General features: G+C 36.9%; 1 protein-coding gene across 1 annotated transcript in view; it reads right to left on the bottom strand.

Annotated features, from left to right (window-relative positions):
- Window positions 1-21382, bottom strand: part of PCCA (propionyl-CoA carboxylase subunit alpha) — a 515891-nt gene that overhangs the window by 430766 nt on the left and 63743 nt on the right. The window contains exons 5-6 of the mRNA XM_036753355.1: window positions 12208-12321; window positions 10560-10613 (exon numbers count right to left, since the gene is read on the bottom strand). Coding sequence (XP_036609250.1) covers window positions 10560-10613; window positions 12208-12321 — 168 coding nt within the window. The remainder of the gene's footprint in view (window positions 1-10559; window positions 10614-12207; window positions 12322-21382) is intronic.

Below are 21382 nucleotides of genomic sequence, written 5' to 3'. Positions count from 1 at the left end.
TGGATAGAACACTGAACCTGGAGGCAGGAAGATCCTGCCACCAAAACCTACCAGCCGTGTAATGCTGGGGAAGTCACTTTATTTCTATCTGCCTTGGTTTCCTCAACCGTAAAATGGAGATCATAATAGCACCTACCTCCCAGGGTTGTTGTAAAGCTCAAATGAGATATATGTAAAGTGCTTATTAACACAGTGACTAGCACATAGTAGGTACTTAATAAATGCTTATTTACTTCCTTTACACCTTTACAAAAATTTTACATGCATTAAGGACACCTTAGATGAAGAGATTAGAAAAGGCAGACTTTTGAAATCTATCTTTCTATAATATTTTTTTACACAAAACTGAACGAAATGTATAATGCAGAGAATACAAGATCCCATTCTGTCATTTACTGACGACAAAGAAGCTTGATTCAGTTGAGAAAAATATTGACTTAAAGTCTCTTCTAAACAAGTTGCCATCCATTCATATGTCAAAATTAAACAAGCTACCTTGAGAAATTTAATAGAGTTAACTTTATTCAATGATCCTCTAATTATTAAAATGATGTAAGACCAAAAGTGTATGCACAGTCATGGAAAATGACCAGCTCAACGTCTAAGCTGAAGAGAGACTTCCTGCGTATAGTGAAGTTCTACGGATGCTCATTTTGAGACAGAATTGTGATAATTCTTTCAAGCTACAGGATATTAAAAAGCCTCCTAAAGCAAAGTCACAATGACTTTAAAGAGTCTGATCTAACTCCATCTGGACAAGTGTCCAGATGATAATATGCAGCTCAGCAGTCAACCCAAAAGCTTATCTATCAGTACATATATTGTGGACACACACTTCAAATGAATGTGTATTTAATAGGAGAAAGTGTAGGCTGGATTGCCTATGGAAATTACCTAGTATTTTTAATGGACCCAAGCTTTTCTCTGAAACAAAGATCCATATCTTTTAAACAATAATGTTTTCTCCAAGTATGTTATAACCCTAGGAGTCGCGGAATACTACAGAATCAAAAGAATTGGAGCTGAAAATGACACAAAGGGTAATGGGCAGGTGAGCAGGCTGCAACAAATTCCATGATGAATTTTAAAAGAGAAGCAAAATAAAGGATGTGAGAGAATTGTTATGACTGGGGGAAGAAAAAGAAAAGGTAGGTTAGTCACAGTGAGAATAAGGGAAAAAAATAAGGAAAAACATAGTCCATGTATCCACTGGTATCCATACTATAAGCAAGAGAGATAGAGAAAGGTGTACTCTACCCATCACACTGGAAGAATTTCTTATGGCAGGCACATGAAAATGGAAAAAGAGTCACACAAGGTGGGAGGACATGGATGATTTAAATAAACAAAGACAGTACCCAGCACAATGAAATCACAAATCTATCAAAGTGAATTAATTAAATCCCTGAACCAATAGTCTCCTAAACCCTATCTGATGTCCATCACAGCATCCATTTACACAGTCTTATTTTTATTCTCCTTGTCTTCTAACATCTCAAATATCGGCGTCTCATGACCTGTGACACACAACTACAATAGTGAATAGAGAGTTCAGAAGATGTTGTCAAAGTATACAAACATCACTGTCCTTGTGGCACAGATTCATTGCTGACAAGTCCTTAACACCCTGCACGCATCTGTGGTATACTCCACACAGAAGACTGCCCCTGGGGCAAATTATAGACAGATTTCAAAGAAACACAGATACTACAAAACCCAATCACAAGACCAGAACCTTCTACAAGGGGGTCTCAACCAATAAATAAATACTTATATTTAATCTCACTCAAACTCACTGGCAGAGAACTAGTTGTAGAGCAGAATTATAATGAAATTAGCCATTAAACACCTGTGTAAAAGGTACACGCAGGGCCATAGTATGAAAATCCAGAAAGTCATCAGAAGGTCATCTCATCTGGGCTGCTCTCCAAAATGGAGGCTCTGGGAGGAAGACACCAATGGGACGAGGCTAGTAAGATAGCACAGTGGATGCTCCAAAGTGAGGAGGCCTCAGACTCAAAGGAAGGTTTCAAGATGAGACTGAAGCAAACGTATGGTACTGAAGTCCAGAAAGTCTTTGTACATTATATACCTACACGCCTAAAGAACTATTTTGCTCTATGTGCCTAGTTTTGAGTTCTTCTTCTCTACATATAGGACACCATATTTATTCTGCTACAATCCTTTCTCTTCCCACTCCCATAACACTTTTATATGGCATTCTTCCTTTGCTCCTCACCAGATATCACTTAATGATTATCATTAAACTCAACCAGAGCTTGTGGGGAAGTGGTTTTCTTTATAGTCATGGTACCAATCCTGTTACACTTGTAACTGGGAAAAGGTATGAAGGCTGGCTAGCGGGGACTCCTCTCCAAAATGGAGGAACTCAACAATGGGAGAAAGGGGCAGGGATGGCAAATGTATAACAAATGTTATGCTTGGTAAAGGATTATGAGAGAAGTAGTCAAAATAATCCTCACCATATGACCGCAGAGACTGACTTCAGTAAGTTTCCTAAGGTTAGCAGCTTCCAATAAGATTCCTTGTTACCCTTACCTTAATAACCCTTACAAAAACTCCTATTACTACATCATGAACTTCCTTGGCACGTTTGTATAACACACAGGGCCTCCCCTCCTTAAAAACTGCCCTGCATCAAGCTGACTCCATCTTGTTCTATATCAGCCATTTTGCAGTAAATGACCCCTAGTAAAGTGCATGACCAGCTGCAGTAGCCAGTGTCCTTCAATGTCTCCTTTTTGCTTTTGATACCAGTACAAAAAGACTTAGCTGATGAAGGTGGAAGACACTGAGTCCTGGGAAAGTCCTCTTCCTTGTCTGACCCACACACAGATTTCTTTGATTTAGTGAGACTAGTTATACTCAGAAAATAATGTCTTTATCTAATAATATACATTTTCTCCAACAAATATACTTCTTGTATAACCACCTGTGTTTAATTAACATTAATTAATTTCTTTTCTTTATACAATGTTTACACTGAATATGGTTTGGCTTATAAATGCTACCCTAAAAATTTGTACATCAGGAAACTCTTCTGACAGGCACATTGTAAATTCCTTCCATTTTGGTATCTAGCCCAGTTGGCTTCTTGCTTCAATCCTTTTTTTTCCTTCTTGCTTCATTCTTAATTGACCTTTTTGCTGCTATCATCTGACCCCCACTTCAAGAATCCAGATTAGTGAATACTAATCCTCTTGGGTCCTCACAACAATTCCACCAAACAGTTAAAACTGCCAGAAGGCAGGAGAGGGCTCAGATACAAAGATGGATCTCTTAACAGTATGCACAATAATCTTCCAAGCTTTATTTTAAGAAGATACACTTGCAAACATATTACCTCAAGAATACAGGAGAAGACCAAAGTGGATCTTTAAGATGCAGATCAATAGGATTTACTGGACAGGAAGATGAGAGAGGCTTAAATCCAAGCCACCATAAGAACGGCAAATAAACAGCGAGTCAGGTGAGGTAGTTAGAATACCTGAGGCACTGACATACAAGCATAACAGGGTTTGTACCATGACAATATAGAAAACCACTTCCCCACAAGCTAGGATTGAGTTTAATGATAATGTCTAAGTGATATCTGGTGAGGAGCAAAAGAAGAATGCCAAGTGTTATGGGAGTGGGAAGAGAAAGGAATTTAGCAGAATAAATATGGTGTTCCATATGTAGAGAGGAACATCTCAAAACTAGGCACATACAGCAAAACAGTTCCTCAGGCTTGCAGGCTCATAACGTACAAAGAAAAATCAAGATTTCCTCTACATTACTCTATGACATTGGAGGGTCATAAAGGAGTAACGGTCGGAAAGAAACAAATAACAAAACAAGAAATACCCTATATAACGCAATAATACTGACAATCTAGGACATATCTACAAGTACTAATGAGAATACAAAAAATTCTAAAAAATAAATGAGCCATTATAATACTTTTCTATGGCATCTATCCATACAAGAGATAAATAATCATAAGATCATAAATCTAGAGCTGGAAGAGATCTTGGAGATCATGTGGTCCAACCTCCTCATTTTTCATTCATTCATTCAACAAACATTTATTAAGCACCTACTATTTGCCAGGCACTGTGCTAAGTGTTGGGAATACCAAAAAAAAAAAAAAAAAAAGAAACAGCAACTGCCCTCAAGGAGCTTACAATCTAAGAGGGGTAACAATACACAAACAAATATATGCAAAGTAAGCCATCTACAAGATAAATAAGAAATAATCAAAAGAGGGAAAGAACTGAAATTCAGAAGAGTTAGGGAAGGCTTCCTGTAGAAGGTAGGATTTTAGTTGTGACTTAGAGGAAGCCAGGGAGGGTGAACAGACTGAGGAGGAAGAAAATCATCGCAGGCATGGGGGACAGCCAGAGGAAATACCCTGAGTTGAGAGATGGAGTGTCTTCTACAGCCAGGAGGCCAGTGTCACCAGATGAAAGTGTACATCTTGGGGAGTAAGGTGTAAGAAGACAGGAAAGATAAGAGGGGGCTAGACTATGAAGAACTTTGAATGCCAAACAGAGAAGCATTTTGTATTTGCTACTTAAGGCAACAGGAAGCCAGTGGAACATACTGAGTAGGTGGAGAGACATGATTAGACCTGCATTTTAGGAAAACCACTTTAGTAGCTAAATGGAGAATGTATTAGGAGTGGGGAGAGTCTTGAGTCTGGCAGACAAACCACCAGCCTACTGCAGCGATCAAAACACGAGTTGATGACAATATGCACTAGGTGGTAGCACTGTCCAAGGAAAGTCGCGGATGTATTTAAGAGATGTTGCAAAGGTGAAATAGGCAGTCCTTGGCATCAGACTGGATATGGGCGGATTGAGAGATAATGAGAAGCTGAGGATGACTCCTAGGTGGTGAGCCTGAGGGATTGGGAAGATTGTGTTGCCCTCTTTTTAGGAAGAAAGACAATGAATTCTATTTTGGTTATCTTGCCTACTAGATATCTAATTCAAGATGTCTGAAAAGCAAATAGAGATGCAAGATTGGAGGTCAGCAGAGAAACTGGGGCAGGAAAGCAGATTTGAGAATCATCAGCATTTTTGTTCAGTCATTTCAATCATGTCCAAATCGTCATGGCCCTACTTGGGTTTTCTTGGCAAAGATACTGGTTTGACATTTCCTTTAAGTAGCTCCTTTTACAGATGAGGAAACTGAGGCAAACTAGGTTAGTGACTTGCCCATGGTTACACAGCTAGTATGTGTCTTAGGCCAGATTTGAACTCAAAGATGAGTCTTCCTGATTCCATGCCCAGTACTCTATCCACTGTGCCACCTCGCTAGTCCATCAGCACAGAGATGGTAATTAAATCCATGGGAGCTGATGAGATCACTAAATATAGAGTGAGAAGGGAAGAAGACCCAGGGCAGAACCCTGAGGGACACCTAGGTTTGGAAGGTATGTACAATCTGAGAGGGGATTCAACAAAGGAGTCAGAGAAAGAGGAATCAGATAAGTAGAGAGAAAACCAGAAGAGAGTGATATCTGAAAAACCTAAGGAGAAGAGAGTATCATTTTACAGTGGAGGAAACTAAGACCCAAAGATGTGAAGTGACTTGCCCAAATAAACAAAGTCAGTGGCAGAGCCAGAACTTGAACCTAGGAAATGAGAGGAAAAAAATAGTCAAATATGACTAGTAACTAAATCAAGACTGCAAGATTATGAAGAAAAATATAATCTATTTAAAGGAACAAATGTGTAATACTTTGTCATTCAAGTAACTAATATATTAAGAATTGATTCATTATATATTTACCCAAGATTGTCAAGGATTGATCACTGATCTACATAGGGACTCGATATTAAGTACAACATGTACTTGAAAGTAATAAACCTAAACTTCTAAAAACTTAAAAACCCTTCCCCATTAATTCTCGTTAGACTCAATCCTTCTCAGTAATAGCCAGCATTTATACAGCACTTTATAGATGTCTCATTTTATCTTCACAACAACCCTGGGAGGTGGTGACATTATCATTCCCATTTTACTGATGGAGAAACTGAAGCAAGCAGAGCTTACGTTGCTCACCTAGGGTCACACATCTGTAAGTGAGTGTCTGAGTCAGAGTCTACCTTAGACCTTTAAAAAAAAAGGCTTCTCTCCCTTTGACTATTCTCTTTACCCTCACTGTATTCCTTGAAAAACTGAGTAATACTTGATTGTTCAATTTCTTCACTACCCATCCATTCCTCAACTCCTTGCAATCGGACCTCTACTTCTACCACTGACTGAAACTACTCTGTAAACTCACCAATGACCTCTCAACTATTAAATTCAATCCAGCATTTGTCTCTTGGCTTTGAGAAAACACACTTTTCTGGTTCTCTTCCTATTTCTCTAACTGTTCCCTCTATGCCACTTTTACTAGGTCCTCACCCTCTAATTCATCACTTTAAGACGGAAGTTCAAAGTCAGAATGAAAAGGGTTGAAGAGTGAATGACAGGAAATGGATGCATTAAATTAAGATAGCTTTCCCTATAGTAGGATGTAGTGAAGATTTTTTTAAGGATAGAGGAGACTTCTACAATGGAAGGCAACAGCAGGAACCAGTAGATGAGGAGAGGTCAGCGAGAGGCAATTACTGAAGTTGAAATCTTCTGGAGAAAATGAGAGGAGACAGGATCAAGCTCACATGTATGGTGGTTGGCCTTGGCAAGAAAACAGAGCTCCCACAGCATCAGAGACTGAGGGAAAGGAAACAAGAGGCTCTGAAACAAAGAAAGGAAAAAACGAGTGAACTCACATCCAATGACTCCAATTGTCTTAGTAATTAAGAAGCAAGGTCCTCACCTGAGAGAGTTGAGGAAAGGAAAGTGAAAGGCTTGAGAAGTTCAGAATAGTTTCTATGGGAAAGTAGTTGCAGAATCAATTAGCAAGGAATAAAAGTATTAATTAATTGTGTTGCTTCAGTGAGGGCCCAACTGAAGTTGTGTAGTATGAACTTACATTTATTCCAGCTCCACTGAGCAGTCAATGAATAGGAATGGAAGAGTCATCTGGTAGAATAATTAGGATAATCAAATGTGGGATAATCCAAAACTAGGTTTGCAAGGCATAAGCAGACATATGATATGACACAAACAGATCACACATGGGCAAGGGATTTTTGAGTTAAAGGACAGCATAAAGTTGAATTAGATATCAAGTTGAGATTGGAAAAGGAGGAAATTAAAGAGAAGGAATACTGGGTTGAAAAGGTAAAGAAAGAAGAAATGGATATTGCAATAAGGTAAAGAATAGGGTAAGGAGATATGACATACAGGGAAAGATGGAATGAGGGGGGATATAGATGGAGGAATATCTTGCAGATAACAGTGAGATACAAGGTGTGTGTTGCTGAGGTAGGGTGAAGGAGTGGGTCATGGAATTTTAGGAGACTGAGGAATTGAGAGGTATGGGAGTTTAAGCATCTATATGGATGTTAAAATCATAGTATGAGGATAGGAGCTGGGAGATGATGAACTTGATAAAGAAAAGAGAGAGCTTTGTGAAGTAGAAATAGGACGCAAGAAGTAACAAAATTCCACCTAAAAGACGAGTGTGTCAGACTGTGTGAGTAAAGGTATAGCCAATATTGAAGAGAATAGGCAGGGATAATACTGTATAGGGTCTTAATCACTCCAGTCTATTCCTATGTAGTGTCAGGGAATAAGCAGGAGGAGCAATGAGTCTTCAAAGCTTATTTGTGAAAGATATAAAAGGACTGAACAACCACCAGCAAGCCTAGAAGTACTACTGTTCTATCCTCTCTTGTCCCTTTATTGCTAGGAATAAAAGGAACTCAAAGGGGATTAAAGAACAGAAAATAGTTTTAAAAAGAAAACCTATCTGATCACAACAAAACTATAAAAAATTGTTATTTTTACAAGAACTGTCTAGCTATTTTTACATGAATCATTTAGGCAAAATATTCTACTATTTTGTAGCAATTCTTCAAGAATTAGTTAAAGGTGTCAAATACTATATACTGTCATTTAAAATGTAAAAAGATAAAGAGATTCTCAAAAAAATTCAAAAGAAAAATGCAGAAAATTAATGAATCCTTTTACCCACAAGTCATTACTAAAAATTTATAATAAAAACACCAGAAGTACAAAAATTTATTTTTCAAAACAAAAGGCATTATATGCTGAACTTCATCATTGTGTGGTAACAAAAAACAAATAAATACAAACAGAAACCAATGGGGAAAAACAAAACATTTTCTCTGCTTTAAAAGCTGTACTTGATTAAATTTCAAGCTTACGAGAAAACAAGTAATGAAAACTAAATATGAACCAAGAAACATGAAAACACCCTATGATCATTTGCTAATATTGTCCAAGATTGTCCATGGAGTCGTCAATAGGGTTACCTTTGTATTGCATCACAATCATATTAATAGAAAATATAATCAGCTTGGGATAATGACTACTAAAATAAAATGGTTAGAAGCCAATAATACAATATGATACATGGCATAACAATATGCCTAAACAACTTCATTTCATTGTGTTATTTTTATTATTAGCCAACTATAAACAGATACTCTAGTTCAGAAATTCTTAACAATTTTTATGCCACGGACCCCTTTTTGGCAGACTGGTAAAGCAATGGCCCCTTTCTCAGAATAATGTTTTAAATGCATAAAATAAAATATGGAGGACTAAAAAGGAAACCAATCATACTGAAATTGGCCATTTCAGTTTAATAATAAAAGACTGGTTAATGATTACAATATGTTGTAAAAGCTTCAGAGGAAAGGAATGTTTCTGTGGACCATTTGCGGCAGTTTTAAGTTATTAGTTTTAAAATCAGTAATTTCTAAATGCAAACGACTTGTAAATGTAAACAACTTGACCAAAAATCAGTCTCAGAATTTTGAGACCATTAAAACCATTCAACATGAAAAAGTTGTTTTTAAAATTATGACAGTTTTACAAACCCTCTGAAATCTATCCATAAACCACATGGTGGTCCATGAACCTCAACTTAGGAACTCCTACTCTGGATGATGTTTTAATGTTTCTTTTAAAAACAGGACTTCAAATTAAGAATTTTGCAACTCAAAGGGAATGAGTACTTCCAACTATTACAGAAATAGGAAAATAATCATTAAATTCTGAAGATAATGAGTACTGCTATTAGTTGCATACTATTTTTTTTAATTGCACAAGTACATCAGCATACTGCTTTTCCAGTTGTAATCTGGCCTTAAAACAGCCAAATCTTAGTCTGACAAATTGGGTAAAATTTCTGCATTGGCTCATCTCAATGCAACAATCAAGAAGTCATTCATTCTCTAGGACTCAGTAATTCTTCTACCAAACAGGGTATAGTATTTGCTTGTGGTCTTTTATTTTTGAGAGATAACTGGATTTTATCTAAGTATCTAACAAGAAAATAGAAATAAAATGGAGGAGTGGCAGGGATACTCCATACTGAAAGAGAATCAAGAAGGATACCAGTGAATGAACACGATACATCTACACTGGATTCAGCCGCTAAACCTGAGCTTAGGAATTATATTTCAATGTGAGTTACTTTCCCCTGATACTCCTGACAGTAAGTAGCTTTGGGGAAATCAGTTAAGTCATGGCCTCTTCAGTTTCCTCAGGGAAGGAGAGAAAGTGTGTGGTACTAAAGATTCCTTCTAATACTACTATGAATTTAGGAATGAAATGAGATATATCAGTTTTAAGTAAAAATTACATTTGGGATGAATTTTTAAAGTATAATAACCCCATTGAAATCATTAAACTATAATTACTTCAACCACAAAATGGGGATAAAAGTTGTTAACTATCTCCTACAATCAAAGTCAAATTCAAAAAGAAAGCCCAGGACTCTTTGGCTCTGTGATCTAATTTCACCTAATTTCAGTTTCACTTGAAAAACACATCTCCTCTAGTGTACTCACTAAAAACCACCATGATTTTCAGTTCTTGCTCCTTCCACTACATAAATATGTCAAAACAGCCCCAAGAGATAATTTTAGAACTACAGGATAAAAATTATAAACTGGAGAAAATTATCAGATGAACTATAGTTGTTGCTGTTCAGTCATTTCAGTTGTGATGAACTCTTCGTGACCCTATTTGAGGTTTTCTCAGCAAATACTGGCGTGGTTTGCCATTTCCTTCTCCAGCTCATTTTACAGATGAGGCAAACAAGGTTAAGTGACCTACCCAGGGTCACACAGCTAGTAAGTGTCTGAGGCCAGATTTGAACTCAGGAAGATGAGTCTTACTGACTCCAGGTCTAGCACCCCATTCACTGTACCATCTAGTTGTCTTTATTAAACTGGAGGTTATTTATTGGCTACAACAGAGAATTTTTCCACTGTTAGAATTATCTTCAAATTCCAAATTAAAGTTTTCAATGTTGCAAAATATTTTCAAAAAACTCATTTAGACCCTAAAATTTGGGGAGGGATTAATAAAATGTTCGTAGGCAACTACCAAAAACATTCATCCTACCAACACAATGAAAATTGTTAATGGATAATCTACAAAGAACCAACAAGAAAACTTACCAGCAACTTAGCAAATTCTTTGTTCTCTGAAAGAAACCCATACCCTGGATGTACCTTAAAAATAAAAATAAGAAAAAAATTAATTCCATATATCCTTCACTATATTTGATACCTTTTTGCCTTCCAATGCCATTTTTCACTCTGCTACATTTCATCACACATAATGCTAGCCATTATTCTATTGCTCAATATTGCACATTTTAGTAAGAAAATTATGTTTAAAGTACTAAAACATGACTCAAAATCATGAATTATACAGTGTAGATACTAATGATGATATATAAACACACACACGCACACCCACACACACACACCAGAAAGACTATAAAGCACTATAGTTTTAAATTGAGTACATTTATTAGTTATTAATACTATTAAAAAATTTTAAATTCTATCTCATATGATGCTTCTTGTTTACTAAGTATACTCAAAAGCCCTAAAATATAGCACAAAAAATTATATTCCCATTTTACAGATAAGGCTTAACCAAGTCAAATGATTCATCCAGGTCTTTATAGCTAATCACTATCAAAATAGAAACCTAAGCCCAGGCCTTCTGACTTCAAGTCCTATGTTATTTTCACTACTTCATCCTGCCTCTCTGCATGCCAGTATTTGATAAAATGGAATACACAGCAATGCAACATAAGCAGAGAATTCCACCACACCAACTTAATTTCATGTAAACAATTAACTAAAAATGTTATGATGGGCCATAGTTAAAACATTAAAATATTTTGTACTCATTAGCTGTGTGAATAAACACTAAACATCTACAATATGTGTTCATAAATTCAGGTTTTTTATTTAAACAAGCATCACAGCAAAACATTTATTTCAACAGAAATGTGAATGCTAATTGAGGCACTCCAGGCTAATTGCTAGTGTTCATTGCCTCCATTCAATTTTAAAGATGATTCTGCATATTTTGAAACATTACACAGTTAAATATGTGATAGTAAAAGTATATATACATATTCATACACATATTGTTATTTTGATTATCATAACTTCTTTATTTTATTGCTTTTTTCATGTATTTCTTCTAAACTGAATATGAATCAAGGAAAAGGGAAAGAATGAAAAAAAAAATCTGCAGCCTGCATTTATCCATCTAAACTAATGTGTACACCGTTGACATCATATAACTAAATTATTGAATGCATGACTTACATTTCTCTAAGTGTAATTATATGTGTACAATTTTTTAAAAGATTAAAGCTGAATTCAAACAAAAGTCTTTTGGAAAGCTGATTATAATTGAACATTTTTAAAAACTGTTATGACACTGAAAGAGTTAATGCTCAAAACTAATTGGTATTTTTGGGGGGGAGTAGGGGGGAATTTGGAAATGAACTGAAGCTGCTCCCTGGTGTGAAAGCTGAATCCAGCAGCCACCTGCAGGATCGGCGACCAACACTGCCAGATGCTACAAAGCCTTTGATTTCCAGTGGTGATTTCGGCCACATTTAACTCATGTGACATGAACTAAGTGCAACAACATAGTCAATCATTCTCATTCTCTCTCTCTCTCTCTCTCTCTCTCTCTCTCTCTCTCTCTCTTTCATTTTTAAAAAAATACAAACTCTTAGCTTTTCTGTTTACTCTATATGAAACAGCTGCAGCAGATAGATTCATTCAGACTCACAGCTTGGGCCCTGGTTTTCTTAATGGCTTCCATGATGGCATCCATGTTGAGGTAGCTTTTGCTGGTGGGAGCTGGGCCAACGCAGACAGCCTCATCCGCCATTTTCACATGAACCTTGAAGAGACAAAACTCTGCATTGACAGATGCTCCTAGCAGAAAGTAATTACCATCACCCTAAAAACATGCATGTAAAATTGCAAAATTGTATGTTTCAAAGATGATTAACATACTATCACCACTTGAACAGTGTGTAATAGATAATAAACAAAAATGCAAAAGCTTAAGAACTATATTAACGATCATTTTTATTTCAAGTTTAAATCACTGTCAAAATGACCTAACCCTATTTCAGTACCATACACAGTATGTTTGATGAAACAAAATCATAGCAAACAATGACTTTCTATACTCATCATCTATGTGCAAATTTCATGCCTAAAACTACTTTGGTACATGTAACCAGAGTATCCAAGTATCTTAATACTTAATAACACACATTCATGACTACTTCTAAGCAGGCTCCCCAGGAAGTTGGGGATAATTAGAGTGAATTGAATGAAGGGATGCAATGAGTGTCCCTGCACAGCATCAGGTCAGTACTATGCACAAATTAAAGTCTGTGACTAAAGGGTTCAATATCACTACATAAGAACCACAAAATCCTGAAAATTATTTAAACAAGTTCACATTATTTCTTTTTCCTTAATGAATTTTTCATATGTAGATTGAGTTGTAACTCCTTAAGTAATTATCCTAACTTTAAAATTAATTATCTAAAATAAAATAACCCATCTACAATATAAAACAAGATTATGATATTTCAGAAAATTATTTGTCTGCTTCTCAAAAGTCTATATAACATTGGAAAGAGGATACAGAAATAAGTGTGATATATATGAGTGGACTTTTCCAGTTTCTTAGCTTAATAAGTGTTTCCTACTCATTTTTAACTTCCTCAAAAAGTATAAGACTGCCAACACAATCCTAGTCATAAAAGTCTGCCAACAAAAAACACCTTATGGAATTAACACTCTGATCTATCTGGCCTTTTCACAAAGGATATTTTTCAACTGTGTAACAAAATACAATGCAACACATAAGCTTAAAAATTAAAACCTATGAAAAACTTAGAATACAATAATTTAGAAAGCTGAGTTTTCCCAGTTTATTTAAAAGAATTCACTAGTACATGTAGTATCAATTTTCTATTAATAAAACTAAGATTTTTTAACCACATACTATATAATAATAGCTAACATCTATACAGCAGTTTTAAGGTTCACAAGGTGATTTACATATATTATTTCATTTGTTCTTGGCATTCTTGTAAGGAAGCTGCTATTATCAATCACACTTTACAGATAAGGAAACAGACTGAGAGAGTAATAAGTGACTAGTCCAGAGGCACAGCTAATAACAAATGAAGCATGATCTGAACTCAGGCCTTCATGATTCTAATTCCAGCACTCTATTAATTGCATCACTTATTTTAAACAACAGTAATATATTTGTATTGCAATCAGGCTTATTTCCTCACTATCCCAAAAAACAAGCTATGCTGAAATTTATTCTGACTCCAAGCCTATTTTCAGACATTCTATCTTCCTTCCCCTTAAACCACTGTCCCTCCTATACACATAGAAGAATACCCTTCCTTCCTAATTCGAAACCAACCTAACTTCCAAGTTTCAAGTCATTCTCTTTGTAGCCTCCCTATATAGTACAGAACACAATTCTTTGCCCATCTTTAATATATCACTCAGCTTCAGTGAATATCACCCAGTTTGAGTTTATATTACTCAATATGAAATTTAATTATCTGTGCAAGACAATACATGATTAACGGTTTTTGAAAATATGTATAATAAATGAAGAAGATCTAATTTAATTGTTTCTTGGACATACATCCTAGAAAAGGAACAAATGAAAAAGCATTTATTAAGGGCTTATTATATTACATTGTTTTAAGTCCTAGGCTAAGATAGTTCCTACCCTCAAAAGAGATTATATTTCAATGGGGGAGACTGCATATAGCAAAATGGTGGATAAGCATGTGGGGCAGTATTTTTGGTCTGAAAGTTATAGATGAAGAAAGAAAAGGCAGTTAACATCCTATCATGGCAAATGCCTAAGATAAGATAAGATCAAGATGCAAAGGTCCAGAAAGGTGGTGGGGGTGGGGTAGATTTGGGGCAGTTGTCCAGGAGGCCTTGGAGGGAATGGAATGTATACAGCATGGCAAGGGGGCTTTCCAGAAATGGTACTTTGGGTGAGTGTCTAGGAAGGCAACCAGGATGGTTAAGAGCCCCGAGTTCAACACAGTTGAAGGAACTAGGTTAATGACTAAATGAACTGAGCATATTTAGCTGGAGAAGAGAAGGCTCTGGGGGGAAATATGAAACGACTCTTCAAGTGTCTGAACAACAGATCACATGGAGGACCAAGCAGATTTAGGCAAACCCATCTTCTCAGTAGCCAGAATGGCATAATACACATTGTAAATACGAAAGCTAAATGTTGAACACACTTGAACGAAGTGTTCAATATACTTGGACTGATAGAATATAATAAGCTCCTTGATGGGAAGAAGTGTTTTGTTGCGTTTCAAGTAAAATGTTGGGAAGCGGCACAGATTGCTCTGGAGATGAGATAGAGAATAGTCTCTCAGAAAAATGAGAGGACCATTTTGGAAGCCGGAGCAGTAACTGAGGTAATGACAGCTACTCACCTACATATGAAAAGTTTTAGAATTATAAAAGGAATATAACTGACAAAATTATAAATAAAATGACTACCTGGATATTACAGGAACATGATATAAAGACTGCTAGGTTCAGATTTGAAAGAAAAATAGATTTTGTGAGTTTTAGTTCACAGAAGATGACTTGTTAACCACTGGAAAGTTCTGCTTTAAGGCTAGAGAAGATATAGGAGGCCAGAAAACGCTTGTAAGAAGCCAAAGGTGTTTTAAAGAAAAACTACTGAAAGAGACAAGACAGGGCAGCTAGGTGGCGCAGTGATTAGAGCACCAGCCTCGGAGTCAGGAGGACCTGAGTTCAAATCCAGCCTCAGACACTTGACATACTTACTAGCTGTGTGACCTTGGGCAAGTCACTTCACCCCAATTGCTTTGACTTCCCCATCCAAAAAAAAATACATATAAAGCATAGTCTGTTATATAGGCTGGCTGGCTGGCTGGGAAGACAGAGGGGGATGGCTATAAAGGGAAATTTATGCAATGTCAAAACAAAAGATATCAATAAAATTTATTTCTTAAAAAGAGTTAATGGTATAATGGTAACTGATCTTATGTAAATAGTAAGCACACTGATAAGGGCTCAGGAGCTATTGTGGGAAGTAGCAGAAATGTATGTATCCTCACCACATGAAGATAACCCCTAGGACTGTGAAAAAAGTCAGCGGTAGCCTGTAGCTAGCCTCATTATTTGAGGGGTGGAGGAAGACATGACAATACGAAGCAAGCTGGGGTGAGTGAGCAACAGAGAGAGAGAAGGGAAAGTAGGTACCTCATTGGTTGTCACACCTGCTCCCCCACCTTTGTGGGTGTATCCAAGAATACCCTCAAGGAAAAGACGTCATCCTAGAAGTGTCTGATGTTTCCTTTCACTGATGTTTTCCATGACCAAAAAAAATAATAAATTCTCCTCCATTCCACCTCTCTCCCCGCAAAGAGAAGAAAATCTTGTTTCCCACAAATTCTGTGGTCTCTCTCAAAGTAATACTCAAGAAACTGGGTTGAACGCCATTTGGGAAAAAATATATATGTAAACATGTTACCCAAAAGCTTGTAAATAGAAAGATAGCAAAGTACCTAGCAGAACACTCAAAGGTACTTTCACAGAACACGTGGTTAACTCACCATATAGTACTCACAATGAGCATAACCAATCACAGTGAAGATGACTGCACCATACGTGCCAACATCTGCCACAAAATAGATGAATCCTATGAAGATCTTGGCAAAATCCTTCAAATTACATCAACATATATTTTGCTATTGACTTCACACCCAAAATGATAGCTACAGAAAAAAGAGCAAATCAAAAATCCAAGAAATAGGAAAAAGATGTTCTAGACTAATCAGGAGACTCATGGATTTATGTCAGTAATAGTTTTGTCAAGAAAAGATTCACAAAGCAACTGGATGTGGTAAACTCAGAAAAAAATAACCAAAAAGGAAACTGACCAATCCTTAGACAAAAAATGACTGCCAACTTGAGAATCATTTTTTCAGCTATTTTTTGTGCAGTGAGATAATGAACTATACATAGCAAAGATTGACATCAAGAATAAATTAGAAGAAAGGATGAAGATAGAAGACGGGACAACCTATGATTATAATTGTTTCAACTTGACAAATTTAAACAAGCTGTTCGCTCCAGAAAATGGGAAATGGACAGAAATAAAGACACGATGACTATTATCCATTCTAGAAAATAATGTGAAATATGAGAAATGTCACTAACATACAGTTCATACCTGGGTATATACACCAAAGAGGGAAAGAAGGAAAAGCTCCACACACAGAAAAATATCAAGAGCAACAACACTTTTTCTGAGGGGGAGAGGGGGACTAAAATAGGGAAAAAGAGTGGGCAACCATCAATTAGGAAATACCTGAACAGGGGTCTACGAACAGAATAGAGTATTATAGTACCACGAGAAACATCAATTATTAGAAATTCAGGGGAAAAAAACCATGGTAAACTTGTAAGAAATTATAGAAATGAACAAAATTAAGGCAAGGAAGGAAGGGATTGGGGAAAACAATTCAATTATGTAAAATACCTCTGATAAGAGTCTACTATCCAAGGTAAGTGGGCAACTAATGAAAATAGATTAAGACCCAAATCAATTCCCCAATAGATAAGTGATTAAAAACCATGAAGTCAGTCAACAAATATTTATTAAGGACTTACCAAGTGCCAGGCATTGTGCCTTATAAGTGCTGATGAAACAAAAAGAGGCCAAAAAAAAAACCCAAAAAAACCAGTCCATGCCCTGAAAGAACTCACAATCTACTAAGGGATACAACAAGCAAACAAATAAGTGAAAACAAGCTACATACAAGATAAATAAAAAATCGTTAAGAGAGGGAAGTTCCTAGAATTAAAAGGGTTGAAAAAGGCTTCATATAGAAGATGGGATTTCAGTGGGGACTTAAAGGAAGCTAGGCTCTTTTTGTAGTGGCAACAAATTGGAAATTGAGGGAATGCCCATCAATTGGGGAATGGCTAAACAAGTTGTGGAATACTATTGTGCTATACGAAATGATAAGCAGGTGGATTGTAGAAAAACCTGGAAAGACTTACATGAATTTATGCTGAGTGAAGTGAGCAGAAGAACCAAGAGAATGTTGTACACAGTAACACCAACATTGTATGATGACCAACTATGATAGACTTGGTCCTTCTCAGAGATGTAATGATCTAAGACAATTCTGAAGGACTCATGATGGAAAATGCCATCTACATCCAGAGAAAGAATTATGGAGTCTGAATGCAGATCAAAGCATGTTATTTTCACTTTTTTGTGGTTTTTTCGTGTCTTTTCCCTTTTGTTCTGTTTCTTCTTTCACAACATCACTAATGTAGAAATATGTTTACATACTGCATATGTATAACACATATCAGAGTGCTTGCTGTCTTGGAGAGGGGAAATGGGAGGAAGAAAAAAATTTAGAACTCAAAATCTTATAAAAATGAATGTTGAAAACTATCTTTGCATGTAATTTGGAAAAAAATAAAATGCTATTTACCAAAAGCAAAAACAAAAAAAAAAAAGGAAGCTAGGGATTAGGACAGAGAGCACTGCAATCATGGTGGACAACCAGAAAAAAAAATGCCTGAAGTCAAAACATGGAGTGCCTTATTCTTGGAAAAGCAAGGTAGTCGATGTCACTGGATTGAGGAGAACATGGTGAGGAGAAAGGTGGAAGAAGAATGGAAAGAAGAAAGTGGACTGGGTTATGAAGGACTTTGAATGCCCATCAGAGGACTATGTACTTTATCCTGGAGCCAAAAGGGAACCACTTGGTGTTTACTGTATATCAAGGAGTGACATGGTCAGACCTATACTTCATCAAAATCATTTTGGCATTTGAATAAAGAATGGATTGGCGTGGGGAGAGACCTGAAACTAGCAGACCTGCAAGCAGGTTATTACAATAAAAGAAGCATGAGGTGATGGGTGCCTGTACTATAGTGTTGGCAGTATCAGAGAAGATAAGAGGGGCATTCAAAAGATATTTCAAAGGTGAAATCAGCAGACCATGGCAACAGATGATATGTGGGGTGAGAGAGAGTAAGGAACCCAGGACGACTTCTAAGTTGTAAGCCTAAGGGACTAGGAAGATTGTGTTACCCTCTACAATAACAGAGAAGGTAGGAATGGGAAAGAGTTTAGAGGTAAAGATAGTGTGTTCTATTTTAAACATATTTAGTTTCAGATGCCTACTGGACATCCAGTTCAAGAAGGCTGAAAGGCAGTTGGAGATGCAAAATTGGAGGAGGTCCTCAGAGAAATTGAGGCAGGAAAGGTAGATTTGAGAATAATCAGCATACAGATGGTGATTAAATCCATGGGAGCTGATGAGATCACCGAGTGAAGTACTATAGAAGGAGAAGAAAAGGGCAGAACCCTGAAGGACACCTAGGGTTAGAGAGAATACTCTGAAGGAGGATCCAGCAAAAGAGAAAGAGAAGGAATAGTCAGGTAAGTAGGGAGAAAACCTAGAGAGAAGAGAGCATCAAGGAGGAGTGATCAACAGTGTCAAAAGCTGCAGAGAGGTCAAGGAGAGTGAGGACTGAGAAAAAGCCAGTGGTTTGGAATCTAAGAAATTATTAGTAACTTCCAAGAGAACAGCTTAGGTAGACTGATAAGGCTGGAAGCCAGAAAGTAAGGAGTTAAGAAGAAAGTAAAAGGAGAGAGACGGAGTTACCTATTATAGATGGCCTTTTCAAGGAGTTTAGCTAAAGAGCAGAAGAGACATAGGATGACAGTTAATGGGGATGGAAGGATCACATGAAGGTTTTTTTTTTAGGATAGGGGAGATATGGGCATGTTTGTAGATTAGTAGGAAAGGAGCCAGTAGAGAATAAGAAACTGAAAATAAGAGAAAGAATGGGGAGGATGGGGGAAGGGGTTATCTACTGGAGGAGACAGAATGAAACAAATAGAGATGTTAGCTCTGATAAGGAGTTTGACCTCTTCATTATGTGAGACAAGGTGAAGAAGGAGAAAAGTAGCAGAAGGTATGTGAGTCATAGGAGATGAAGAAGAGGAAAGAAGAGGAAGTTCACAGTGAATGGCCTCAATGTTTTCTGTAAACTGTGAGAAAAGGTTCTCAGCTGAAAGAGTGGGGGTAGGGAAAGCCAAGAGAGTTTAGAGGAGTGATGAAAAGGTTTAGAAGAGCCACTGTTGGAGAATGGGAGAGTAGGTTGTGAAGCTGAGTTGTCAGGGTATTTGAGAGAAAAATCAATGTGTATTTTGAAGTCCTCTATTATGAGGGCAGGAGTTGGGGAGGAGAGAATTCTAAGTATAAAACTCACTGAGGAGAAAGGAAGGAGAATAACCTAGGGGTCTGCAGAAAATAGCTACTAGGATTTTGAATGAGTAGTAGATAGGAATAGCACAAACCTCAAAGGAAGAAAAGTTACTGATAGAGGAAGGAAAAGAACCTATAAGGGGCAATGGAAAGCAAGGAGTATTCCAACTCCTTTGCCTTAACCAGTGAACAATAGAGAATGAATGAAGGTGTAGTCAGCCCTGGAAAGTGGTGACCAGGGAGGCTGTGTCATCAGGAGGAAGCCAAGTTCCACTAAGAGCTGGCAGATGAAAGGAGTGGGAGGGGAAACATTTAAGATGAAGTGAAGTTTGTTGCCTCTAGAATAAGGCATCCCAAAGGACAGAGTGAAAAGGCTAGGTAAAATTAGAGTGAAACTTTGGGGTAAGAGGGTTGAGAGGGACGGCAATGAGCAACAAGGTGGTAGGGGGTGTGGAATGGGGTTTAGATAATTGCTCTACAGTTCTGAATTGCTAGGAGGTGAAGGGTATGATCAGGTGTGAAAGTGTTCATCATTCAGTAGAGAGCACCCCTCCTCTACCTTCAAAGGACAAGGGCAGCAGGAGATAGGAGGCCTGAAGTCCTGAACCAACAAGTCTCAAAAAAAGGGGGGAGAGGAGAGGAACTATTAACAACTTTATAAAAAGACTGCCTCAAGCCAATAAAAAGAGAAATGTCAATCAAAAACAACACTGAGGATTCTCTCATACACAGCAAATAGAAAGAGATGGCAAAATACAGTAATATCCAATGTTGTAGAAGGAAGAGAATTCAAGCATGGAAGACAGACAGTGAAAATTCACAATCAAGAGAAGAGTGTTTTGTTGGAGGAATAGGAAAGAAGACAGTTTCAATGGATCACAGCATACAAAGAGGAGAGTAAGACATAAAAAGACTGATAAGGCAGAAAGGAGCCAGGGTTATGCTGGGCTTTAAAAGCCAAACAGAGGATTTTATAGTTGATACTAGATATAAAAAAGTCACTCTGGAGTTTACTGAATAGCGACATCATCAGACTTGGGCATTAGGAAGATCAGTTTGACATAATATGCAGTGAGGGTGAACTAGAATGCAAAGAAAGTTAAGGTAGGGATATCCACCGGAAGGCTACTGTGTGCAGTGGCAATGCCAAAGGAGAGAAGAAAAATGTACAGGAGAAAGAAACAAGTAATGTGTGTCAAGTAAGCAAGTAAGCTGTTTGAGTTCTCAGATCTAAAGGATTATTTTCTTTTCTTAAACTAATAAATTTTAAGTTTTAGCCAACTAGGAAATATGTAAAACCAAGTAAGTTTTTAGCTGTTAAAAAAAATCCTCAAAATCTGCATATTATCCATTTCAACAACTATTAAAAATGAATTTTCTCTCAGGTGAAAAGATAAGTATTTCCCCTCCATATCTAGTAATGTGTATTTTAATATGAAAACGAAGGACAATGGAAAATACTGTGACATCTCCCAAATAATATTCAATTTACCACTTTTTTATCTGTAGTACTGAAAGAAGTGGAGGAAGTAGGAATTATGTTGCCTTACAGATGATTCTTATTGCTCTAAGGATGATCAGCCCATATATTTAAATATTTAAATGAAA

This window comes from Trichosurus vulpecula, chromosome 4, assembly GCF_011100635.1.
Source record: "Trichosurus vulpecula isolate mTriVul1 chromosome 4, mTriVul1.pri, whole genome shotgun sequence".
In the NCBI taxonomy this organism is placed as follows: Eukaryota; Metazoa; Chordata; class Mammalia; order Diprotodontia; family Phalangeridae; genus Trichosurus; species Trichosurus vulpecula.
This window is presented reverse-complemented; position numbering and strand designations above follow the sequence as displayed.